Source organism: Frieseomelitta varia, unplaced genomic scaffold (assembly GCF_011392965.1).
Source record: "Frieseomelitta varia isolate USP_RPSP 00005682 unplaced genomic scaffold, Fvar_1.2 scaffold_648, whole genome shotgun sequence".
Classification (NCBI taxonomy): Eukaryota; Metazoa; Arthropoda; class Insecta; order Hymenoptera; family Apidae; genus Frieseomelitta; species Frieseomelitta varia.
The window spans coordinates 224839-252285 of NW_025110421.1; the positions used below are offsets into that span (position 1 = coordinate 224839).

The following is a 27447-nucleotide window of genomic DNA, read 5'->3' on the forward strand; positions in this document are numbered from 1 at the left end:
AGAGGGGAAATTATTCGTGCTGTTGGAACATAGAAATAAAACGAAAGATATGTTTTAATGTCAAATTAAGTCAGGAAGTATTAATGTTAATATCAAGAGTATCTAGTCTAGAGAAGTTCTTGCTTCTCTTATTCATTAATCGGTGATCGTTGATTATTTGACGATGATCAGTATCCCAGTATTTCACGTTAATTATAGTCGTTGACCATAATCAGGTCATTTTTTTCTTAATCGTTGCGAGATGCAGCTGTTCAAAATGTTCGCGTGTCGAATAATGCGACAATGTTTGATCGCTATATTGAAGCTTTCTCTCTTAATTACTTTCTTTTCAGTTAAACCTTCAATCACGTGCATAAATTGACAATTTTTTACTTTATCTACTTTTATTGTGTTGCTTGGCATTTTCGGCAGATACATCTCACAAGGAAATTGGCATGGCACTGTCCAATACAAAATTTTTTAAATAGCCTTTCGTACACATAATTCCAATAATTAAAATTATGGCAAATGGCTCGAACAGTAATTAACTTTCCTAAGAGTCCTTTCATTCATATCTCACGGAATTACATTTATACTTTTATTATGTATTTTAGAATAAATTTGTTTTCCAATAAATATCAATAAACGAAATTATGAAACGCATAATGCGAGGTTACACGTAAAGCGAAATTATAAAGGAAAATGCTAAGTCAAGTACGAAATTTCATAAGTTATTCTTTTGTCCTTGAAGAACTATGTTGACGCACAAAGGCACGTGACTGCCAAAACAATGATAACTGAAAGAATTATAGTACAAAATAATTATTGTGTTGACATTGATCGTAGTACATTTCATCGTGGTACGTACATATATATATAAAACATTGTAATTGAAACGCTGAATTTGATAAAGTTGATGTTGATCAAGTAGGTAATTAAGTAATTAAGTGGCCAATTAAAATACTAACTGAAAGATCAGACCATGTTTAATCCTTTGTTTGATAACTGTATCGACTCACGTGAAAGATGGAAATAAACTGTATTGTCGTCGAGAGATATTGTTTTGATGCGAAGCGTGTTATTTATAACACCGTAATGAACGTGTACTTAGTATTCCTTTCAAATTGCATAATTAGCCAGCGACTTCTGTTTCTATTTTTACCTTTTCTCAAATATAATCGTGCACATTTAAGAAACAAGTTTGTTAACAGAATTCCATCTGTTCCCGACATGACCATCTCCTCTTCCTGGACCATCTCCGCAATGTTATTTTAAATTATAAACGAAAACGATTGCAACTATATGATTATCAAATATAATGATTCATTCAGTATTAAAACAAACCACGGTATCGCCACGATATAGAAGAATAATATTTCTCTAAGCCGTTCTATTTGAAAGGTTAATTTCTCCTCCCCCCACGAATCTTCCTTCTGTTTCTCGTTCTTCGATGGAACGAAATTTTAAAGAATATAATTCAGAAAACTGAATGAAATCGAAAGAAACCAGAAAAAATTACAAGAAATTAATATTAAACAGACCCAAGATATTGATTCTTTGACGAGATTCAAGGCTCAAATTGGATCAGAAAGTTTTCTAATTTTTCTCAAGTCAGAATTTGTGAAATACATCAATATATCTTCTAATATTAGCGATGATCTCCTTTTTTCAGAGCATTTTAATATATTGTCTACGGACAATGCAATCATGAAAAATTAACACGTCAATTAATTAATGAAATATTAATGTGACAGTGAGTATCAGATACAAATCTAGTAAAAGTGTGTGTCGAAAATTTGGTTCGTTACCATAGGTAAAGTCAGGATTCGCCGTGCAATGATGGCAACGTAAACAACCGCGATCTTTCCGAATCCTGAATGCAGAATTAACTCGATAGGAATGGAGAACGTGCGTGTGCTGTTCGTGCATCGCATAAATCGATGCGTTCCATTGTACGTACGCATATAGCGATGCTATAGATTATAGATAATCTTGATCTTAACGCTGCTCCAATTTATCACGGGACCCAACATGCGCATTGGCGATACCTAAATGCTAATTTATTGACTTTCCAATTGTAATGTGACCGAAGAAATTCGCTACAGACATTTATTCATTAATTATCACGAATCATGTATAATACGTTCAATACCAGTTATTGGCCATCGTTAGTAATAAATTTCTGTTTTACGGATGATACAAAGTTTAACATTAGATAGCAATGAATCTGATAATAGAACAAATGAAATCTTATACACTATGAATTATCTGCTAATTGTTGATTTGAGTGCGATTTGTATCATTATGAAACATTTTTTTAAAACTGTTTAAAAACAATAAAAATCATTATCACATCATACGATATAATTGAACTAATTGAATCAAACATGCCACGAAGTACGAATTATATATTATTTCATTCGTATTCGTACAGGTACATACTGTGAATAGGTGTGAATATGTTATTTCATCCGTGCTCTACAACACAAAATATTTAATCAAATAAAGATTCTTACTGTCTTCGATCATTTTTGGTTTATTTCAAGAGTATCTCAATTTCACAAAATGTTACGTTATAATAATATCTATCTATTTACGAAATTATAAACTTTCAATCATTCGAAATGTTTCCACATTAAAATTTTCATATCTTAATTGTAAAATTCTCATTTTAAATTTTATCCAATGGACAATCACGTAATTACTATGCTGCTACAGTTTCCACGTAACAATGCCCTTATCATGGAAATTTCAAGCGTTTTCATTTAGATTACTGTTAAAATATACGACACTCCTCTTCGATAAAACGACACGTCTCCCACTCATATCAATAAAAATTAACAGGAACAATCGATCTTATACCACTACTGAAACTCTAAATACATAATGCGTTATGTAAGCGTTGGAAGACTAGCTGAATAAAAAGGTAGCTGCCACCATACATTATCGTAGTCGATGTCACAACGTTGACAACAAATATCGCAAGCCAATCAACTTGAGTGTACTGAATATCTCGTAGCAAGGTAGAGAACTCGATACACTAACACGATGGCTGTCGAGGTGGTCAAACTAACAATTTTATTTTTGAAAATATTTTAAGAACTTGGAATATTAAGAATATCATAGTAAAGTAAGAACTTAAACGAGAAAAAAATTTAGACAGACTAAACGTTTTGAATATATATTGGATAAATATAACTGAATAAACATTGTATAATATTTCACAATACATTTTATTGAGTTTCAGTATTCTTAAGATAAATGAATTCAAATATTTATCTTTGAGACGAGTTTGGTAAAATTTGTGTTTTTAAAATTGAAAATTGTAAATCAATATTATCAAAATAAAGCTAGGTTTCGAAACTGAAATATTCTTAGAATATTCCACGCATAGTATCAAAACGTTATAAATCGAAATTTTTAAACATTTCGTTGGAGTTACAAATTTCATGAGACGGTGACGGCCCTCGTCTCGGAACATTAAATGGCAAATTATTAAAAATGATAAATTTCTACACTCCGGAAAGGATAACTTTTTTCTCCAAATTCCATCTACGCGAAAATCGTGTTTAAGTACGTTTCTAAACTTCGAAATTTATCGTGTTTATCGCGTAAACAACGCGGAACCGAGTATCGGACTGGTGTACGTGATTAGAACGTTCTGCAGAGAGTGCGTCAAACCCGAAGTCATGCGATTAATTAGGCATCTAATTTGATATTCAGCAATGTGTTTTGTGTGTTCAAGGAGCATGAGGGCGGTAATAGCATTTTGCGTGGCAGTACTGCCTCTGGTCATCGGAATAACGTGGGAACCGTCAGAAAATGCTAAAGATTTTTCACTTTACCAGATCTATCCTAGGAGTTACATGGACAGTGATGGAGACGGCGTCGGTGATCTTAGAGGTTCGTTTCCCTTTTTCTGACAATTCAAGTTTTCAAAGTGTATTTTATAATCAGAAATTTCTTTCCTTTGCTTTGTTGATCATAGTTACATCAATCGTTTATGTTAGTTTATTAATTCTTAAGTTCGTTATTATAATGGGCAATTAAGCACATAATTAACGCAGATGGTTTTATAAAGATTGTTGATGTTATCTACGAGCAAGTGCTATATAAACATCAAAAATATGATTTTGATTTTGAATGGTAACAGTAAAGAATTTCAAAAATATTTGCAAATGTTTCAAATAATATAAAAAAATACAGAAAATAAGGGTAAATGAAAATCGGAAATAGTATAAAAAAATGCAGAAAATAAGGGTGAATGAAAATCGGAAATAGTCTCACAAAACGAAAAATTATGTGAATTATTATATAGTTAGAGACATTTAAATTTAAATTTAAATTTTTCATTCAGACAAATTATTGATTTAGATCTTTATAAGTATTCTAAGGAAGCATTTGAGTACTTGCAGTAGAAAAGTAATATTTATTTGTATAAATATCTCTTTGAAAATATTTGTCACAATTGAAACACAATTTTACAGAATTTTACATTACAAACCAATACTAATAATCCTTTCTGCACAATAGTAAAAAGTGTGCATAATATAAAAAAAAGTTTATATTTCTACTAACTAGAATGATTATTTGAACGTATAAAAAAAAAAACAATTAATTCAATATATAGAAATATACAGAATAATAATCTCTCAGGCACCATGATGTATGAATAAACGAGCTGCATTGATTTTTATCGTTTATGGGTAGTTTAAAAATGCAAAAATACAGAGAACATACACACTATGCAAAAATGTATGAGACACGAAAAGTGGAGTACATGCTAAAAATTTCTTTAAAAACCGAGGGTCAAGGAGGCTTAAATACCATTTCGTCAAGAAAAATAAAAATAAAATATCGCATAAATACAATCGAGGACGTATCTACAATTGTGACAGACAATTAACCGCGAAACGTTACCGATTTACAATGGCACGTAAATACATACATAATTGCGTCTCTTTTTTGCATCGTCGCGTCGTCTTTCGATTTGTTTGCGCAATTATGTAACAACGGTGAACAAAGGAGCGGCAACGGATGCAATTAAAAGAGCTAAGCGTGCAAACATTAATCGAGGGAAAAAAGGAGGAAAGCAAAACGCGAGTACCGATTGCGAGAAACTCGAAGGAAGAAGTTAATGTTTGAGCGCAAAAATAAATTTTAACTCCACTTGCGCGTTAATTACTTTTGGCCGCTTTGACGCCGCACAAACTCGGAAGTGGCGTGTTCTGCAAGAGATTTTCAACTTTCTCGCAAATTTTCTGGTCATTACCAACGATTTTCACGTTTTCCGACACATGACGTCGTTGCAAAAATAATTTTCTAGTCCCCGCTGGTGGAAATTCAACGAAATTTTCTTTTCTCTTTCTTTTTTCAAACAATATCATACTTGAACGTAATTTTGACGTGCAGTGCCTAAAAAATTGCAAATTATCGCCAGGTATCATCCAACGATTGGATCATATGGTGGCATCAAACCTTGACGCGATTTGGTTGTCGCCCATTTATCGCAGTCCGATGGTAGATTTCGGCTACGACATTTCGAACTATACGGATATTGACCCGACATTTGGCACCATGAAGGACTTCGATGACCTATTGAAAGCCGCGCACGATAAAAATTTGTTAGTGATTATGGACTTCGTCCCAAATCATACGTCGGACCAACACGAATGGTTCCAGAAGAGCGTGCAGGGAATTTCACCTTACGACAATTATTATGTTTGGCATACCGGACAAATAGAAAATGGCACCCGTAAACCGCCAAACAACTGGGTAAGTGTGATTTAAATTACTTTAAATGTTCTTCAATCTTCGAATGCTACCGTGAATCCCACCAAATTCCATCCCACGCAAATTTTGTTCTATGCTGATAGCATTCTAATGTTATTCATAAATATTTTAAATAGTATGTTCTCTCGTGTTCTTTCAATGTTGAGTAATAAAGAAACATTTACGGACGCGTCTGTCGATTATTGTTGGATTGTATCAAAATAAATAAACAAAAATTATACTCGGACGAAAATCGATGAAATTATAATAACGGAAATAATATAAAAATTTCTAAGATTCATGGATTTTTATTTCAATCGCTGTGAGAAACAGAGACTAAACGTTGAATTAAATAATTGGTTAAATTAAGTAATATGATAATTCGGCAGTAATCATTATTTAATTATTTCAATACTATTTCATCATTCAATATTTATTATTATTGAAAGGTATCATTACCAAATTTCATCGCAAATTCATTTTGAATGATCGTTTGATTTATTGAAAATCACAGAGAAAGCGGTATAACATCGATATACAGATTAAAATGTTCGTTTCAACCTTACTAGGAGAAGTCATTTCTCGATCGTAAAATATATTTCAAAGTTTCATTCGCTTATTTAAAAAACCAAGAATTTGCTTACCTTTATCAAATTTATTTAACAATTGACAAATTAAACTTCTCGCTCGGGTCCCCGTAATCGTAATTATTTAGAAATTCCTTACTTTTGAATAAATTATATCAAGATCGGCTGATTTGATATGAATTTAATTATCCTGAAAGTTCCAGAAATAAACAACGACCCGGTTGAACAAGTTGAATTCAGCCGCATTTATTATCACAATACATAATCTTTTTTCCCTCCATTATCATAATAACAGACGACTCGTTTTTCATTTACATTAGGAGACTTCGCAGGTAAAGAAAAACACGGCATTCGAATCTCTTTAATTATTCGGGAAAAAATTAATCCATCAGTATTTATTCCACACACTGACGGATCTCTCATTTGCATAACGACGTGCTTGCACTCTCGTAGATAACGTCGTCTAATATCAATTTAATAAAACGATCGCGAGCCGAGTTTTCGAATTTTTTTTACGTCGTGCTCGTCGTTCGCCGTAGCGATCGAAATTTTTCGGCGTGAATTAATCGCCGATACGCCTATTAGCTCCACGTGAAAAATATTCATAGAAACTTTTATACAGTTCACGTACCGTGGAATTTTGGAAAAAAAAAAGAAGAAAAAGAAAAGAATTACACCGCCATGATACGCGAGATTAACGGTTTGTATAATGTAACTGGCGCAATTTCATGTTTTAATATTATTCTAATATTGTTATATATATTATTTTGTACTGTTGATATTAATTAATATTTTTATTAATACAGTGAGAATATCCTGCCAGTTGAAAAAGCAGTGATGTTTCTAAAGAAGTGAATGTATACATGGCGCATGATAGTATTTGAATTATGAGGAATTTTCTTGCATATATATTATATGAAACATTTTGAAATTTAACGAAATGGGTTCGGAAGGGAAACGGTACAAATTCTGAAACAATGATAGAGTGCAGCAGATTTCTTTTTTTTTTCCTTTCATTCCTTATTCTCTGTTATATTATTCCATTATATCGAGACATTTCACAGAAGTTTCTCTGAAAAGAAATACAATCGTGCTGTTCATTGTTTCTTTTCAAAAAGGTCAGTTTACACTGCTCGCGTTTATTTCATCTCTTCTGGATGCACATTCTGTAGAAAACGTTCACCACACAGACAATGCTTTTACTTTCGATATTTGCATTTCTCTTTCGTTTGCAAACGAACAGGCAAAAACGAATTAAACAACCACGCACATTGCCATTCAGTTGTCATCTATCATTAACAATCTCAAGTATTATTAGAATAAACTCTGAATCTGCAAAACTGAAAAATTTCCAGCTTTTGCGATAATGCATTGAGTTGTAAAAACTTTTAAATTCGAATATCGTCTTGATGCCTTAATTTTATCTAATTGAACAATTTTTTAAGGCTTTGCTTGAGCAACTTTGTTTATTATGCATTTGGTAAATTTGCAAACGCATATTTATGTACAGGTGAGTGAAATGCATGGATCGGCTTGGGAGTGGAAAGATGAACGCCAAGCGTATTATCTGCATCAATTCGCCATACAACAACCTGATCTGAACTACAATAGTCCGGACGTGAGACGCGAGATTGAAGTGAGTATCATATGAAAAATACGTAGTTCTATTTAGCACAGTGTACTCACAATTATATATATTGTACTAATTATTAATTAGCTATTGTTAAAATATTCTGCAAAATATTGTTTCTCAATAATATGTCTACTTCATTGGATATATCTTTAATTTAATATTCTATAATAATTAATAATAATAATATTCATTTTAATTTTATCGTTTTGTTTATTCCTTAAAATTTTTTAATTGAAGTACATAGAAACAAATAGAAGAGATCAAGAAATCGTTTCAACAAGACTTAGAATTGACCACAATACTGACATGTGAATTTCGGATTTTTCGACAATTGTGATGAATTCAAAGTTACAAAAATATGCATTACTCATAAAATATCTAAATTTTTTTTTCTTTTTTAATTCATTTGAAAGTGCATATGAAATGGCTGTATTTCATTATATTTTCGCCGAAACATTATCAGCTATCTTGATTTGTCAATAGAACTCGAGTTATCAATGTCATAAAATTTTTTTCAATACATTTTATAACTGCATGTTTACAACTTTCATTGACTTCGAAAAGATTAACGATTGGTATTTTTATATAAAAATTTATCAACATAACTATGTTTTGTAATACCACTTATCGATACATTGATAAGTCTATGAAATAATATTGCATATTTGGTTCTGTCATATTTTGTATATATTTTACTACTTAAATTAAAATATATATGTATATCTGTAAAGATACTAAAACATTGTCAATTATATAAAAATAACTATATAATATATATAGTATTTTTTATACAAGAAACAAATTATATGAAAAATTTCAATACAAATATAACAAAAATTTATCCAATACTCCCATTAAAAAAGTGAGATATTAATAGAATATTTTATTAGAAGAATATTTTATCTGTCTAATTAAATTATTTAAATTATATCTAATTTATAGTGAAATAGAATTCTAATTTCATTTGAATGCTTCTTCAAAAATCTCTTCGGAAAACATCATTTGGAGTTATGTTTAAATCTCAATAAATTCCAAGTGTTATCATTATGATATCATTATGACGCATCGAGAATTCTCAGCAGATTTCATTGCGACAGAAGGTCAACCCGATAATGGTATTTTAAATCTATCTTATCGATACTTGTTCGTATAAACTTAATCTTTAGAAATGACGATACAGATTTACATAAACCGTCGTTCATTTGTAGTTTCGGATTGTTTGAAATGAAACTTGAATTCTTTGCATCAGGAGACTCTCGTTTCCTATCTAATTTGCCCACAGTTTCGATGAAAGAGTAAGTCGTTTCTAACAACACTTGTCAAAAGTGACAATACTTTCCTTACTTCCCTTAACTTATAATAAGTTATAACTTACAATAAGTTAAGAAAACAACAAATTATCTATCTTTCTTAAGCAACTAACTATTTTCTCTACATTATCTACTACTTGTTAGATCTTCCAAAGGACCAATAACTTCTCTCCATATTATAGCAGTGCTTTAGCATTACTCTGGCGCCAATGCGTAACTCACATTTTCTTACCCCCTCATCCAACCAATATTTGTTATATTTTTCAAAATTTCAGCATCTTGCTCTAGCTAACAGACTCTAACTGTTACTAGAGATATATATATATATATATATATATATATATATATATATATATATATAAATATTTCTCAAGTGACGTGTATACTAAGTCTGTGCTTATTAATACATTACAGGATGTTCTGAGATTTTGGTTAGACAAAGGCGTTGATGGCTTCAGAATAGATGCCATGATATTCCTTTATGAAGATCAACGATTTTTGGACGAACCTCTATCAGGTCTAACTGACGATCCTGACGTCTACGATTATACTGAGAAGATATACACTACTAATCAACAACCAGATTACGACATCCTTCCTACGTGGAGAAAGGTCCTGGACGAATACGAACAGCCAAAATATATAATGATCGAAGCATATAGCAATATGTCGGACACGATGAAATATTATCACTATGGAGCAGATTTCCCTTTCAACTTCTATACGATTACAAATCTTACTAGCAGTTCGTCTGCAGCAGATATCAAGCATATAGTAGATTCGTGGTACAATAACATGCCGGAAGGTAGCACTCCTAACTGGGTGGTAAGTTAAAAACTAACACACTATATGAAGATTGTTCGATCGAATTTATATATTGCTAATGTCTTGATCGGCATTATTTTCGATACGTACGAACCTCACTTTCTTTTTTACATAAATATTTAGATATAAGTTGATGTAGCACCTGCGTAATTCGACGCAGTCTATCAATTAATCATCCAGTCTAATCATTTCAGTGTCACAAAGAATTACAAACAGAGCAGAAATTATAATTATCTCGGTGATAAAGTTGAAAGGGGAAACAAATTATTCGAGAAGCAGAACGTTCGACGCGAAACTAATTGAACGTCATTTTCGTCGTCAATTGGTCGTTCGATTGGAAAAATGAATTGATAGTTCTCGTTCGAGGTTCGAATTCGTTGCTCTGTCGTTGAACAGCGAGAGTTACGCGCGAACGAGCTTGAAAAATGACCAGGAAATTCGCGGGAGGGAACAAAACGCATCTCTTTACGCTCGTGTTCTTCGAATTTCACGGGCGCATCGAGATTCATCGGACCCGTGCGTGTACCGAGGCGATCGATTGTGAAATTTCAAGCCGGGAGACCGATATTTCCGCGTTGAAGAAAATAAACAATGCTAGAAGAAATGTTTGTTGAAAAAAAAGAAAGCGCAAGATGTGGAAGGAAAACCGACAATTCTCAGTTCGCGGAATTCTGATAATGAAATTACTAACTATTACAGTAAATTAAATAATTTATCATTAGTTTCCGGCTTTTTATGCAAATATTCCCATATTTAGAATATTTTAAAAATGTACAACGTAGAAAATTACAAACGTAGAAAAATTCTCTTGCGATATTTCGCAGAGTAATATCGTTCTTTCGTCATTTTAGATTGGCTTATTTTGCAATTCTTTGAATAACAATAAATTAATTATGAAACGATGTATTTATATCAATAATATTAAAATCATATTTGCGAAAAAACAAATTTCAACTCAACATTCAAATTTAAATTAATAATCATTGACATCCAAATAATTAATGATTAATCTACAAACTTGAAGTGCTATTAAAATTAATAATTAAAATGAAGATATTAATGTGAATAGCTGAATCGATGTATTAATAAAATTAATTCATTGGAATAACATCTAAAATTGCCTATAATAAATCTTTGATTGGACACCTCGTCGTTTCTCTTTCAAGTGATACAGGTTAGAAATCTGTACCGAGTTAACGCGATCAAGAGCAATTCTTAAAAGAGAATGATTTCTATTTCAAATTTCTGAGTACTTGAAAATTTTGTGCACAGGCCGGAAACCATGACCATTCTAGATTAATAGCGAGACTGGGAGAACCACGAGCTCGTGCCGTCACCATGTCTCTGCTCCTATTACCGGGCGTAAGCGTGACTTATTATGGCGAAGAAATTGGCATGACAGACGCTTATATTTCGTGGGAAGATACAGTGGATCCGGAAGGCTGTCGAGCTGGTAAAGCAAATTATCAAAATATCACTAGAGATCCCGAGAGAACACCGTTCCAATGGAATGACACCGTTGCCGCCGGTAAGTTCCTGACAAGGTACAACCTTCATAAGGAAGAAATCATTTTTGGATCAATAACGCGAATTTTAAGAACACTTTTTAGATTTTTAAGGGAATTTCAGAACACTTTCAGAAGAACAAATTTTCGGAGAAAAGCAACTTCCTGTTAGCGGAAAAAACAAGTGAAGTTCAGAATACTATAGCATTAATATTTAGGCATTTGGTATTGACTGAGAATATTTGAACTTTACGAATTACGAACGACTTGATGAACTATATTAACCTGTAATAATAATTTTATGTTTATTGGTACCTTTTATAATATTAAAATATTACCTAAATATTTGAATAGAAGAAAACTATAAATGATTTGCTAAACTGCAAATTACTGTTGTACGAATTCGCAAAGAGTAATTTTGTATTTATTAATATATATTAATATCCATGCTCTGATATTTTGTCACAATGAACTATTATTAATACAAACTGTGACTCGAGAAGTTATAAATGATTGATGATATTAGACTTCTCTGATACGGATTCATCGATCATTTTATTTTTGCCACTACAAGTAGCAATTAATTTAATTTGCAATTAAGGTCGTAATATAATTGATTAAATCACTTGATTAATTCAATTATATGTTATATTGCAACTTATATATTGATATATATTATATATATCCTATATATTGCACTAGAACAAACATAGTTAATAATATGTTAGTTAGTTAAAATTCAATTGACGATTATTATAAACCAAACTAAATGTTCAGCTAATCGTGTTTTCGTCTGTGAAGGAAAGTAACGATAAGATATTCTCTAAAAGAAAATTAGTAGACACGCGTGATATCGTTGCTATCACGACAATTTTTCGATGTTACGTATGTTCTTTCAACGTGACATCATCCCTTTATTGAGAATATGTTTATTAAATCCTCAATTCAAAGCAACAACGATCTTAATAACCAAGAGTATCGATTCGCAGGATTTTCCTCGAATTCCCATACCTGGCTTCCAGTCAACCCTAATTACAAGACCTTGAATCTAGCTGACGAGAAGAAAGACAAGAACTCGTACTACACTCTTTATGAGAAACTCTCGAAGCTGAAGAAATCGCCGCACTTCAAGCAGGCCAATTTAGTGACAGAAGTATTGGATGAATATGTTTTCGCCTTTGCCAGGTAAGGATAATTCCCTGTGTAAATCGAAACGAAATTTGCATTAAAAACGATGGTGACATCTTCGTTTTCTCAATGGAATGTCGTAATTTCTTCAGAGAAACCGAGAAGCACGGAAGCGTTTATGCCATAACAAACTTCGGAGACGAGGACTCAACGGTGGACTTATCAGTATTTGATAACATACCGAGTAAATTGGACGTTTATTACGCCAGTGCTATCTCCGGCATACTTTCTTGGTGAGTGCGATCATTTTTTCACGTTTTATTTTATTTTATTTACCTAACTTGCATCATCGCGATAAATCTATGCATCGTTTCCTAGCTTTCACTTTGTTACTAATTCACGCCTGTTTATTTGTTTGTTGTAAATACAGGGAAAATGTTGTCCAGGTTCAACACGTGACCATACCCGCCGCATCAGTGGTCATCCTCACCACTCCAAATGCGAATTTTGTAACTGGCTAATCCCACAATGCAGTACTTATCTATTCTCCCTTAAACATTTAATATTTCTAATCTTTAATTATATATAACCTGATTTCTCATTAAAGTTACTTCGTTAGTAATCATTGTGTTTGAAATTGAACTCTAACCCTCTTAATACGAACGCTTCGATACAATAATAATCACAGTATCACAATGAGAGAGGAAAATATTCGCACATTTAGCTTTAACTAAACTATTTCATAGTGCTGTGCAGCACGATTGCCCTGTTGATATTTCGTGTCGTGTAATTCGACAGGATTTTGTCGCCATATTGAAGCTTCCTCTCCTGGTTACTTTCTTTTTAATTAAACCTTCAATCACTAGCACAAATAGGCAACTTTTACTTTATCTATTTTCGTTACATATCTTGACATTTTTCGCAAATACATCTTACAAGAAAGGAATATCGTGCCGCGTGACATTATCCAATAGGAGTTTTTTTAAATAGCATCTGGCACTAAAATCCTTTCCTCAGTTTCTTTCCTTTCTGTAATGTCTATCAACCAAATTCTTTTAAATCAAAAATCGAGCGCCTCGAAAGGAAACCTCGACGTTCACTTCGAAACGATGGTCGTGGCGACTGCCAGCGGGTCAAAACGGCCGAAACTCGCGATACGATTCGAGGAGCAGATTCGATTAACCGGCGCCTTTCACTTTTTTTTAAGCGAAGGTAAAACTGGCGAAGGAGCGTGAACGGAAGCATGTCGGTCGTCGCATCGATCGTGGCCACGTCAATCACCGTACCAATTATAATCGGTTGCTTCGATATCCATCGCGGGATTTCGGCCGGTGTTGAAGAATTTCACTCGTCAACTTTCGCAGTGAATTCCTCGGGCGCTCGAAAGCCGGCTGCGCACATTTTCTTCAGCTCGTTTCGTTTCAGAGCTTCATTCCAGATGCAGACCGGGTGACAAGCGACGAAATTGGATACTCGAAGGTGCACGTGAGAGTCGAAAGAGTCGCGGAGAGTTACTTCAAAGTGGGCACGTTCGAACGAAATTGTTCCAACCAATCGGCATTTTTATGCTCGAGTGAGTCGCGAAAAACCTACGTACTCTGATAAATTTGAAGTATTCGAGGAAAAAGATTTCGATGATAGACGATAATTGATTTATTTAAAGTTACGTAGGTTTCAAAGAAGATTATAATGTTTAATCTTTACGTGAACTTCTACATTCATATTACTTTCTTTTTCATTTCTGTACATTAATTTTTGTTCAATTTTCATTTTTGTTTAACATTTGAAGTTAATTTCTATACAATCGGCATATAAATTGTCACAATTGAAGGATGCAGATTTATACTATGTATAAACTCACATTTTTTAACAAAAATCGAAGAGTTGAGTCTAAATAATTGCTTTTACTTTATTGCATGTATTCTTCTTTATAATAAATATTTTTCCAGAAATTTACGCTCAATTTATTATTAGTGGAGTAAATTGTTCGTAGTGAAATAAATGCTCGCTTCTTTCACCAGCATACGTTTATTTTTACGAGAGTTTCCCTATTCAGAGACTAAAATTCGCTTTCCAGAGATAAAATCATGCGCGATGCTCTAATATTTTGGCTTAGATTTGATTTCGTGTAATAAGATCACCAGTTATTCCTCTGCTTTCCAGCAAAATCGTAAAAAAATATCTCCGTTACGCTACGAACGATTTCTATAGGGTGTAATCTGGCGTTAAAATTTTCGCTTTCTCACAGCAAGTTTTACGAATAATAAAAACGCGTTCGTCAATATATTCACCAGCCGACAAATAATATTTTTCAATGCTTTTCAACGACAATTGATTTTTAATTTCTACTTCATCATTTCACTGAATTTTAAACGAAAGATACGATAAGGTAAATTACTTTATATTATGTCGTAACTTTATGTTTAAAAATCACAAAGATTTGTGTACGGATATATTGTATAAATGTTATGCTACAAATACTTAAGCACTCGGTATTTATTGTCATAAATACAGAGACTGTAAATAATCTAAAATCTTCATACTATAAATATGAATATGAATACAGAGATTTTAAACTACTTAATAATTATGTAATTAATATTTTGTTTTAATTATTTAATCCTCTTAATATTTAATAATATATATATATATTAATAACATTTGACCCGGATTATTGCAATAAAACAATTGATTTAGTTATTAAAGATTCATTAGATCAAAAACTTGTTAATTAAAAACTTGTAACTCAAAATGTGTTTTATCAATTATTTCATTATTATTAAAAAGTAGATGAAAATAAAAATAGATTAATTACGAACGTCATGCTAAAAGGAGAAAAAAAAGAAGTAAAAGTTTGCTCGTTAGATTAATACACGTGTTTGAGTAATTATATTAAGAGAAGAAACAACCTGACATTCATGCGAGCAAAAATTATCGGCAATGAACGATTTTAATTTTGACGATTTACTTTAAAATGTAAGATTAAGATAATAAAACTGTAATTGTAATAATTAAAATATTGTCTTACAATATATATCTAATCTAACAAGTCGAATTTTGATTAATATTATTTTCAACAAAGTTATAAACCTTGAGTTGTATTAAGAATTTGGTAATTTCATTTGCAATAATAAAATTTACTAAAAATAAAAATTCACGAAGAATATAACTGAAATATAAAATTATTTGTCATGAATAATTGACGGTTTACAAAATGTCCATAAATTTACAGGAATACATAGAGTTCGATCGTTCTAACACTGAATAAATCATATACTTTATGTTTTAACAATTAATTTTTATAGTCATTCAATTTAAAAAATATTGGAAAATATTTTTTCATGCTTTTGTAAGAGTAATATTTGTAATGTATATTTCCTACAAAATCTGTTTCTGATAATTTGCAAGATACTACCAAATAATGTTTAAGATTACCATAAAAGAAACGATAACATTCTAGATGATTTGTATCTTGTTTATACACGAATATCATTTTATATTACCATTGATAAATATCATGAGTGGGTATGATGTTCTTATAACTTTTCGTCACAACCACTCGATTCATTGAAACTACTAAATCTGTTTATTTTATGCAAATTATTTCATCTGTTCGCGAATAACGTTACAACAAAGAAATTTGTTTTGTTCCTTTTAATTTAGTTTTATTTTATTATTTTTTTAATAGTTAAGGCAAACAATAAAATCAAACTTATTCTAACTTGACTTGTTCTAATAAAATATACTTCAGTCGCAATTTGGAAAAACTGTTCTAAAGATTCTATTCATTAAAAAAAATAGCAATCCAATTTTTGGCCTGTTTAAAATCTATAATATAAAATGTGAAACGGTAGCAGCTATTTTATAAAAACTGGAACACTAATAGCTTCGAAATATATAGCTTATGGTAAGAATCTTTTTAAATATCTAATCATTGGTAAACTCACAATATCGTACAAACACTATTGTTACAAATATCATATCGGAATTTCTTCACAAACGACAGTCATTACAGCTTTCCTTTGAAAATTTATATATTATATATATATATATTACGAAGAATAAGAGTCAAGATGATGAAATGAATTCTTGTCTTTTCTTTAAATTTTTGTCTTTCTTCTTTTTTTGACATGAAATTTTCAGATAGTGTGTAAAAACATATTAATGTCATTCTTATCATTAGATTATGAATATCTAGATTTTATGAACATAACTAAATGAAACGAAACAGGAATTCACATAATGGAATAAAGAAATTGGAATATATATTTGCATATTTCATACGTGTATATTATTTCACGTTATATTCGAGTAACATCATTCAACATAAATCTAAATGAAAACTTGTGTTACTCAGTGCCTAAATATTGTGGCAATCACATTATTTTTGTGTATTTTATATCTCTGTATGTTATACCATGATTCACGAAACTATTAATGAAATTTCGAAATGTTCCATATAGCACAAACAATATAATTCATTTCAAATTATAAATGGTCGAATATTTTCACGAGATTCCAATTTTTCGATTGTACAAGTAACAAAAATTAGAATAAAGTAGCATTTCGTTGGAAAATTTGCACGACAAGTCTTCCCTACCGCATAATTGCTTGCAATCTGTTGCTGCACGTGAAATTTAAGAATTTCAAACATTTTCTTCAATTCGCGATGCGAAGTTCGTCGAATGCAACAGAAAACATCGTCTCTTTCGTTGAAGAACGCGGAAACTTTGATAAAACTTTGAATTATCCGCGACGCAAAGAACGATGGCAACTCGCTTTCTCGTTCCTCCCCATCCGCGGCAATAAATTTCTCAGCACTATAGCCAATAAGGTCAGCAACTTTTATCAAATTTCCGCGCGACGCAATTTTTCTTGTGGATTTCGCGGAATCTCGCTTCGAACTTTCTGTTGCGAACCTGCGTTGCGAAATTTTAACGCAAGACGAAGCAACAAGATTCTCGAAATTGTACGGAGTACATATTTAATTTTGCAATTGGCAAAGAACCTCTCTCCTTTTTTTCTTTTCGTCATCAAGTGTCTAATTCCCCAAAGTCGCCTGACAGAAAGTAAGAAACGTTTCATAATTTCATGATCCTCTACAGTAAGTCTCTTACTTTGAGCAACGAATTAAGAAAAAAATAAAATCACATATTCGAAGTAAGCTTTGAAAGAATAGGAAAATATTTCGTAAAAAAATTAATGTTATCAACACATGGTCATCGTTGATCGGTTCTATTCTTATAAATATTTTAGAATGACGAAAGCGTGGATATGATCGATAAAAGTCGTTAAATGATACCGATAAAAAAAAAATTTGTTTCTTCTAAAAACAAAATAAAATTGTCATGCAAAATGAAATATTTCGTTTCACAGCCAAAATGCAATACCTTTTTTTCTCCGATTGATGATCGTAAGCTATCATTCGGTACCAAATTTAGCTCCAACAACGAGTAACTAAAAAAATGGTCCCACATTTTGTCGAAAAAATGCCTCATATCGCGATCGATGTCTCGCTATTTAGTACCAAATTCAATTGCAAACAAGACACTTCACTTTTCCAACAGTCCTCGCTATGAAATATCTGAATGTCTCGTCAGAAACTATCGATCGATACCAAATTCAACGATCAAAAACAGGCGGGAAAACGCCTCGATTTCCCATAAACACCGTCGCGTGACAGCGTTAATGAGAAAGGTAGGGCGAAGGACGGGGCGCGTCATTTAAGTTGCGCAAGATCCCTCGAGTCGTTCGATCGCCGCGTGCAATTTTCCTACGAGACGGCGCGACATTATCTATAAGTACGAGTTTCCTATACTCCGCTGATAACGCTGGCGCGATCCGCTGCTCTTTTTTACCGTCGAAGCTGACATATAAAAAGGCCGGATGACCGCGCGCCGCATCATTTAAAATCATGATGGGCGTAAATCTTGTCGCGGTCGTGCTGGTGCTCGCGATCAGCCTGGCCACCGCCAGGATCATGAACAAAGGTTGGTGGAAGAACGCGGTCTTCTATCAAGTGTATCCGCGGAGTTTCATGGATTCGGATGGCAATGGCGTTGGCGACCTGAAAGGTAGGAAACGCTAGAAACCTCCCGGTAAAACGTTTCGTGCCACGCGAACGCGTACACATGTACGTACGTTGGATCGTCCTTCTCCCTTTAAGTGAGTTTTCTTTCTATTGATCGAACTTTATTTTCTACCTTCTTTCTCTGGTGTTTTTTTTTTTTTTTTTTTAATTATTATTATTACACTTTATCTTTGTGGCGTCGAAGAGATCGTATCGTGAGGTAAACACTAAGGAAACTATTATAGTTTCTTTTTTCAATGAGAAAATTCGAACACGTATAATCGACACGCTGCGTGCGCGGATCATCTGAAGATGCGTCTTTTGTACGGTAGTGGACGAAAGGAAATTTCAAAGGCAAATTGAATGGCAAATACGAAGGTAATTTTATAAAATGGAACCACGTATATTTAATACGAGTAATAAATAGATGTCGCACAGATCCCAGAATAAGCGACTGTGGCTAATTGTGAAAAGAATATCTAAAATAAAAATTACTGATCGCCGTGCATTTCTATTTTAAACTTTCTTTCGATCGCCACACTTAAAAATATTACACGTTTTTCGTCTATCGCCGATTTAGTTATCGAAATTCGTTCAAGTGTGATTTATATGACGTACACAATTATAATACAATAATTGTAATGTTAAATAATTATAGATATTAAAACAATCGTTACGGTCGTGATTTAACTCTAAACTCTAGTTAATAAATTCTAGTGACTGCTGACTGAAAGTTCTACAGTATTTAAAATATTCTTAAATTTTTGTACGATTTCATTAATTTCATTAATTTTCGTATTAATCTAAATACTGATCACTTTGCCCGGTTTCTTTTTTCTATCTTATTTAATTTCTTGATAAATTAAAGCATTGATTTCTAGATATATCTTTTAATAATATTCGTATCACAGTTGCACAACACCTGCAGGAAATAACAACTGAGAGACGCTCACGAATTTTATCATAATAATAAGCAGTATTTTTTTTAGCAGTAAATAACTACTTAAAAAGTCAATTAATTATTGAGAAATAGGAAAATTACAATGAAACTTGTTTCGTAACGCGACATGACTACAATTTAACAAAGCGTAACGATGGAACAATTAATGCGATAATTAAGGATGAGATAATTCTAACTACAGTGTTTCAAGCTGACAAATGTAAATCATGTTCCTTAAAGAGAAAAAAAAAAGAAAGACAAATTAAAAGATTGTATAAATCTATATTATGAATTCTCAATATAAATAACGATGACGAGTTTGTTGATGGATTCGCAGTAATTCAGCTCAATTAACGAACAAATAAACCGGTAACTACATGTGCAATTAGTATAAAAATTAACCATAGTATCCAACGACAATATTATTGACGATCAACGATATTTTAAGAAATGCGCGAAACACTTGAGCAAAAATATCAGTGGATGTTACTAGTAAACGGTAAAAAGTAAATTTGCCATACTAAAGAAAATTGTAATAAACTAAAAAACCAAATAATCGGGAAGGTTTTTACGTGGAACGATTTTTCCTTATTGGTTATATGTAAGAGCACCGTGCAGAAAAATTGTTAGGTATTTTTCGAAATAACATCTTTCGTTCTTAATTCTTTTATTCTGTACGCGATTCGTGAGAATAACACGACCTACGATAACAGGAAATAAAAATAGTCGGCAATATTTAATTGCACTCTTCTAGCATCACACTTCCTCTCATTCGACGTACGTGATGTAATGCGCGGTCTTCGAATGCTCAATAGTAATTAGAAGAATGCGTTGAATTCTACGGAAAGTCACCTAGAACTGGCAGATTAATGGGCTGGCAGCGCAAAGTCGACGATTATTTATTAAAAAATTGGCTTTTAATTTGAGTACTCGTATTTCATGTTGCATGTTGACAGTTGCTATTTCTCATGTTTTTATCTTTCTACGAAATATTCAATATCCACTATTAATATCGTTATAGTCCTTCCAATAATTAAATATTCAGTACTAACATTTAGATTCGAAATTTCCGAAGACTCACACGACTGTACGAGGTGTTATAATTCTGAATTATACCAATGAACTAATGTGAATTGAAGCGTAGCCAGAAATTTCATTGTTAGAATTGTTTAGATATATAGCAATGTGGCAAGCAGTAGAATTTTATTATGCAAATTTCAATTTCCAAAATACAACAGATGATTCTCGAAATTGATAGAATTCAGAATCTAATTCAACAAATTAAATTATTACTCACACTGAAGGATGTTGACGCGATTATTGATATTCATTACTTACCTGTAACAGAAACAATTAAAGCATTAGTAAATTTACGCTTATAAATATTAGATACACATTAGAACGACATTAATAAGTTGAATCAATATAATCAGAACTTAAAATATTAATTCAACAGATATTAATTCAGTTTTATTACACGTATTATTATCATGTAAATTATTAAACATGTACATACAGATACAAATGAATAATAAATAATGAAGTAAATTATTCTAAATCAACAAGTTTAAATTTAAAATATCTCCAAGGTTAATTGTTATCAATGCTTAATTTCAAAATCATACACAAAGATATTTCATAATATATATCGGATATTATTTACTAGACAGTAGACAGTTTTATATAGATATGGGGTGATATTATACGTAAAAGTTTGTTATTATTATGTAAGTGTATATTATCTATTTAGTTTTATATATAAACTTAGTTATAAATATATAAAAAAATATATATGATTATCTATTTAGCTTTATATATCTAGATATAATGGTATTTTTTGGAGAACTGTATATACAATGGTATTTTTTTGGAGAACTGTATATACACAACAATGACTGATTCACAACAATAACTGATCCGATAACAATAACTGATATCAGATTATCTTTTAAGCTGTATTTTATGATTAGATACAATTCCAAAAATTCAATTAAGATTAAATTAGATTAGATTAGGTTACAATTGCAAAAAAGTAGAAGATTTCGTAATATTGAAACTTACTTAATATTGAAACTTATCGAATAATGGAATTTACAATATCATTTCCATTATGTTGCTTGCATTTAATTATATAATTTAATTATATGTAGTATGTGGACATAATATATTTCTATATATTATTATCATTATTATTATTATTCTTTTATCGTAGCTAATATAATTAAATATGCTATCTACTATTAGACATACATAAATCAGACAAAGATACAATTGTTTTTTTAAAATTATTATTCAGTATGGTGCAGAGCTAGATTTCATTCAAAGATTTTTTACATCATTCTTCTAGCAATTATACAAAATTAAGAAAATATTTTTGAGTTAGTAATAAATGTTTTATATATATGCTCGTATGATATGCATTATATGTACACATTTTCCATACTTTTTAAAATTGTCTACAAATGCATAAAATCCTTTAAATATATAAAGAGACACAAAAATCCTTTATTTTAGTTCAAATTTAATATTAAATCTGGAATGTTATATATTAAATTATTAATCAAATAAAAATTAAAAATATTATTATTAAAATTAAAAATATTATTATTAAAATTAAAAATATTATTATTAAAATTAAAAATATTATATATTAAATTATTAATCGAATAAAAATTAAAAATATTTATTCTATATCACGTATATCGTATCGTACAGTTAAATTATTCTTATTTTTCTGACAGGTATTGAGAGCAAGCTTGAGTATCTCAAAGATACTGGAATCACAGCGATCTGGCTGTCACCGATCAATAAAAGCCCTATGAAAGATTTCGGATATGATATATCGGACTTCAGAGATGTCGATCCAATATTCGGCAGCCTAAATGATCTCGAAGATCTTTTGTCTGAAGCTCACAAACTCGGAATAAAGGTAAAGCAGACTAATGACGATAAACGAACTTTTACTGTCGATCTCTTCATTTTTTAAAAAATTCTCCAACAAAACTTATCATGTCACTACAATACATTAAAATTTTCAATCCTTCTAATTGATTCGTGTTCAAGATTAATTTTAGAAATGATAGATTAACGCGCTGTTTTAATTACTCCGACGTTCTCAGATTATTGACTTCATTTTGGGATTTGATAATGCCGCAGACTCACAGAATCGGGAGTAATCGCGAATGGTACGGACAGCTTTCGTTTTATTTTCCAGATTATCTTAGATCTCGTCCCTAACCACACTTCTAACGAGCATTTGTGGTTCAAAGGAAGCGCCGCAAGCAACACGTCAAAATATGCAGATTATTATATATGGAAAGATGTAATACCAAACAATTGGGTCAGCGTGTTCAATAATTCAGCATGGACGTATCACAAGGAAAGAAAACAATACTATTTCCATCAATTCTATCCAGAACAGCCAGACTTGAACTATAGAAATCCATCGGTACAAGAAGAGATGAAGGTATTGTTTGATCGATATAATTATAACCGATACGAGAACTACATACATTTTCACTTGCATCGTTGAATGCAACAAGGACCACATCGATGAACGCAGTTTCGAGAAATAAAAACTATTTCACGCGAGAAATACCGATGACTAAAATATGAAACTTGCATAACGAAGGTGCAGGGAAGAGGAAAAGTTTATAATAATGATAAAGAATTATCTTAAAATTCTTATATGATTAAAAATTACCAATTGATTAGTTCTAATACTAAACATTATGTAATTACATGTAATGCAATTACTTCAAAGTTATCTGTAATATTAAAATTTCTTGTCTATAGTTTTATTAACGCAATTGAATTTATATAATATATATTAACAAATGAAACAAATTTGAATCATGGGCTCTTATGATATAAAATAATGACGTAAGGAAAATAATATAGCTCTTTAACATTACTCTATATTATTCATTAGCGATTTACATTATACTAAATATTGTATTATTATATTATATCAAGTAGCAATTGATCGGAACTTGCAAATACTTGAATTCCTTCCGAGACAATGTGAGAAGGCATAGTAATGAGACAAGTATTAAGCGAATACTTGCAATTCCCCTTTATACTTTGAATTAAAAGATAGAATTTGACGATACAAATTAATGAAAGAAAAATTGCGAGTGAAACGTTGCAATTTTTAACTCTCAACGTAGCATTCATCTTAGTGAATTTTTGCGTTCAACAGTATCTACAATTGAGAATTTCCACGCTTGTTCGAAATATAAAGAAACGACGAAGTTAATTATTTAAAACATGTATTCCTTTCATTACAGTCGACTTGTTATTTTAACCTGCTTTATGATTAATTGCTTATAACACACGCACGGTCTTGCAGGAGATAATAAAATTTTGGTTGGACAAAGGAATCGACGGATTCCGCATAGACGCAATACCATTTTTGTTCGAGTCGGCGAATATAACGCTCAACGAGCCGAAGCTTCCAAACACTGACAGCAGTCTCAACGAAAGTCACTTTGCGTATTATGATCACATATATATAAAGGACCAGCCCGAGACCTACGATATGGTACAATCGTGGCGGGAATACGTGGACCACTACGCGAATAAAAATAATCGCGACGAAATAGTAAGTGAAATCACGCACGTAGTTTCGAAATAATTCCCCGCTTGTTTCGACGACAATTTCTATTTTTACGAGATTTTCACAAATTGACACAAATTTATCAAGCAAACTGTCGAGTCTTCTATCCCTCTGGACGTAATTTACCTTCGACAAAAGGATTTAGAGAATATTTCTAAGCCGAACCGAGTTCTTCGCGCATTTCTATAGAAAAACATTTATAGAAAATTTCAACCTTGAAACTTGATTAATAAGTACATTTACGACAGGTTCAAAGCTCGAAGCTTGGATATTATATAAACAAAGTTGTGTAAAACATTCAAAATACAGGACAGTATCTGTGTAATAAATGAAACAAGCAATTCTGTCTTGGGTCCTACAAAAAACTTCAATCTACGATAGCTATCATCAAATTACCTCCCCAAGATTCGCAATTTGTCAACGTTATGACGAAATGATTTCATGTTACAGGTGATATTGACGGAGGCATACGCTTCTTTGAACAACATGATCAAGTATTACGACTACGGTTCACACGTTCCATTCAATTTCAAATTTATCACAGACGTCAACGCGAAATCCAACACAACTGAGTTTGCCAACATTGCCAACACATGGTTGAAATATATGCCGGATGATGGTACCCCAAACTGGGTGGTAAGTTTCTAATTAGCTCGCGTTTAAGAATCTTTGTTAAAATTTCGCGCTACATTCGCGAAAATTAAATAAAATTCGCGTGTGACAATCGTTCCGAAGCAATTCATTCACGCTGTCTAAACGAAGTTAGACTCATAGAGCGACGTGTGTCTCTGGCATGAAAATGAATGTATTGCTCTCACTTTCATCATTGTAAAACGGATACGAAAAGTGAATCCTCGAACTTCATTCCTAACCCAAACCTAACCCAAACGTTTCTAAGTCACCGAACTGAAACAAGTATATTTAACCTCTAGCGCCGGAATGACGTGCCACGCAATTGTTTTTATTCGCGTCGAGAATTTTTTGTCCGAAAACTGCAATATTTTCTCAATTTTAAGTATAATCCAGGCAAAACAGATAATAAATTTGTTAAATTACTTGACAATAATTTCTATCCAGTGATATCGTACCGACGAGTTCAAAAGGAAAGCGACGAATTATTGTATACGGTTATACGGTCACTCGTTACGGTCCGCAATCAGCTGCCAGCGCAACTGGTTAAATTACGAAGTAGCACCGACCTCTAGTCAGAGAATCAAATAACAAATAAAATTTGGTCTTCGAGTTTCTAGCATTAGAAGCTAGTATTAGAAAAATACTAAGTCACTTGTTAGTTTCTTACTTTAATTACAATACGCGGCAATAACGCGCCAGTACGTATCGTTGAAATTTAATATAATAAGGGAAATAATATTATCGTAGATGGGGAACCACGATCGAGTTCGCGTTGGCACGCGTTATCCTGGCAGAGCTGACCAATTGATAATGCTGGAAATGATTCTGCCTGGAATCGCGGTCACCTACTACGGAGAAGAAATCGGCATGGTGGATAACTCTACCCTTTATATGTACGATATTCGTGATGGCTGCCGGACACCATTCCAGTGGGACAACACTATCAATGCAGGTGAACGGAAATTTCAATCTACGTTTCAAGAACGAGAAAATATTAATTAACTCTTAAATGTGTTAACTCTTATATAATGGAATATGAAAAGTAATCCTATATATAATGGAAAATGGAATGAAAAGAATATCACCTATGGCGCAGAAAATATAATACTTTAATCGAAATTAGTAAAATTCATGTCCTCGACAAATGGTAAACTCGATAATTCTGTTTGTAGGTTTCAGCAATGCTACTGAAACATGGTTGCCCGTTCATAGTGACTATAAAATAAATAATCTAGAAAAGCAGAAAAATATTTCTGATTCTCACTACAATCTTTACAAAAGCTTGATCCAGTTGCGAAAAAAAGATGTGTTAACCAAGGGTACGTTCAAACTGGACACTCCTACGAAAAACGTGTTATTTGTCTTGCGAAAAGACGAAAGAACCAATGAAACTATATCACTTTTGCTCAACTTCTCTCCGAACGAAACTAAAGTGGACCTGACGAAATTATTGCCCGAGGGAGAATTTAAGGTACTGCTCGCCAACGTGAACTCCACATTGAGAAAGTAAGTGAGAGAAATTATTCATATATTATTCGTATATTATACTCGTTATATTCTTGAATTTTATTCATACTCAATGAAAAATTCAGTACTCAAATCGAATCCGACTCTTGTATTCTAATTAAGAATCAGAATCATTTTCAACGTCGAGTAAACGAAAGAAATTGCTCGATCAAACATTAGAATCATTCTGAATAAATTTAAGTTAATCAATTAGTTGAAATAAGCAATTCGAATCTACACGAGCATGATACTCTCGAGGAGAAAAGATACTTTCGAAGAAGAATGGAGAACATTTTTTATTTTTATTCATTAGAAATATTTTATTCCTACTTATTAAAAATATTTTTCTCTTTCGTGAATATACTTGATTCATACTCGTTAGAAATATTTTGAGTCACGAATTGATTGACTCAAATTTTATTAAAATACTTGCAACCTGATTGCAACAGCTTCTTTCATTTACAAAAATTCAAGTTTCCACAGCAGCGATAGTAACGTGATAATAATTAATTTTTCAGCACCGTCGTTAGTTCGAACGTCAACATTCCCAGTTATGGTTCCCTGCTTTTGGTGCAGGAAACATCCGGTGCTAATGCAGTAACCTACTCGATCCTAAGTCTTTTACTCGTAGTGTTTATTTTTCTCGTCTGAGGATAAAAGAAATGAATAACTAAATAAATAAATAAATAAAATGATAAGAACTGATTGTTTCGGTTCTTCTTTCTACATATTCGTGATGTTAGTGTACGTCAGTGAAAATATATGTAGAACGCGGACGTAAATGTGATACTTGTTGCAATACGCGTGTGCACTTCAGATAGTAACAATTATAGTAAAAATTATTACACAATACATGTTATTTATCTCACGTCATGCGTAATACAAATAAATACTTGAACAACAGTAATCAACGACGCATTATTGTTTCTGAATGATGTAAT

At 31.9% G+C, this 27447-nt stretch overlaps 3 protein-coding genes and 1 long non-coding RNA gene across 15 annotated transcripts in view; 2 read left to right on the forward strand and 2 right to left on the reverse strand.

The window, feature by feature from the left end:
- Nucleotides 1–13361, forward strand: part of LOC122534910 (alpha-glucosidase-like) — a 46182-nt gene extending 32821 nt beyond the window's left edge. For 2 of the 5 annotated variants that reach the window (XM_043665986.1, XM_043665983.1), the window contains exons 2-9: nt 3725–3882; nt 5420–5754; nt 7849–7974; nt 9696–10106; nt 11379–11634; nt 12601–12796; nt 12892–13032; nt 13170–13361. In XM_043665986.1, the coding sequence (XP_043521921.1) occupies nt 3729–3882; nt 5420–5754; nt 7849–7974; nt 9696–10106; nt 11379–11634; nt 12601–12796; nt 12892–13032; nt 13170–13260 (1710 nt within the window). In that variant the 5' untranslated portion in view covers nt 3725–3728 and the 3' untranslated portion in view covers nt 13261–13361. Of the gene's footprint in view, nt 1–2908; nt 3003–3703; nt 3883–5419; nt 5755–7848; nt 7975–9695; nt 10107–11378; nt 11635–12600; nt 12797–12891; nt 13033–13169 lie in introns of those variants that run through there. The other 3 variants (XM_043665984.1, XM_043665982.1, XM_043665987.1) reach the window with 3 other exon arrangements.
- Nucleotides 1–27447, reverse strand: part of LOC122534909 (calcium/calmodulin-dependent 3',5'-cyclic nucleotide phosphodiesterase 1-like) — a 271807-nt gene that overhangs the window by 74720 nt on the left and 169640 nt on the right. The gene's annotated exons all lie outside the window — the stretch shown is intronic.
- Nucleotides 1878–27411, forward strand: LOC122534911 (maltase 1-like). Of its 2 annotated transcripts, XM_043665991.1 has the most exons (9): nt 1878–1902; nt 1948–1951; nt 22491–22678; nt 22964–23215; nt 24101–24352; nt 24818–25003; nt 25748–25952; nt 26173–26506; nt 27025–27411. In XM_043665991.1, the coding sequence occupies exons 1-9, from the start codon at nt 1879–1881 to the stop codon at nt 27155–27157; spliced, it is 1578 nt and encodes a 525-aa protein (XP_043521926.1). In that variant the 5' UTR covers nt 1878; the 3' UTR covers nt 27158–27411. The 2 variants fall into 2 exon arrangements, with proteins under 2 accessions (XP_043521926.1, XP_043521925.1); XM_043665990.1 differs by lacking the exons at nt 1878–1902; nt 1948–1951 and adding an exon at nt 18630–18813.
- On the reverse strand, nt 16501–24859 carry LOC122534912. The gene is made up of 3 exons (XR_006308016.1): nt 24727–24859; nt 19531–19532; nt 16501–16511 (listed from the first exon to the last, which is right to left on the reverse strand). It is a non-coding gene; the product is annotated as an uncharacterized LOC122534912 (long non-coding RNA).

Excerpts from the sequence above, each read along its gene's own strand:
- LOC122534911 (XM_043665990.1), top strand. The coding sequence starts at position 18,654 with ATGATGGGCGTAAATCTTGTCGCGGTCGTGCTGGTGCTCGCGATCAGC. Across the intron at positions 18,814-22,490 it reads TGGCGTTGGCGACCTGAAAG|GTATTGAGAGCAAGCTTGAG; the intron begins GTAGGAAACGCT and ends TTTTTCTGACAG. Across the intron at positions 26,507-27,024 it reads GTGAACTCCACATTGAGAAA|CACCGTCGTTAGTTCGAACG; the intron begins GTAAGTGAGAGA and ends TTAATTTTTCAG.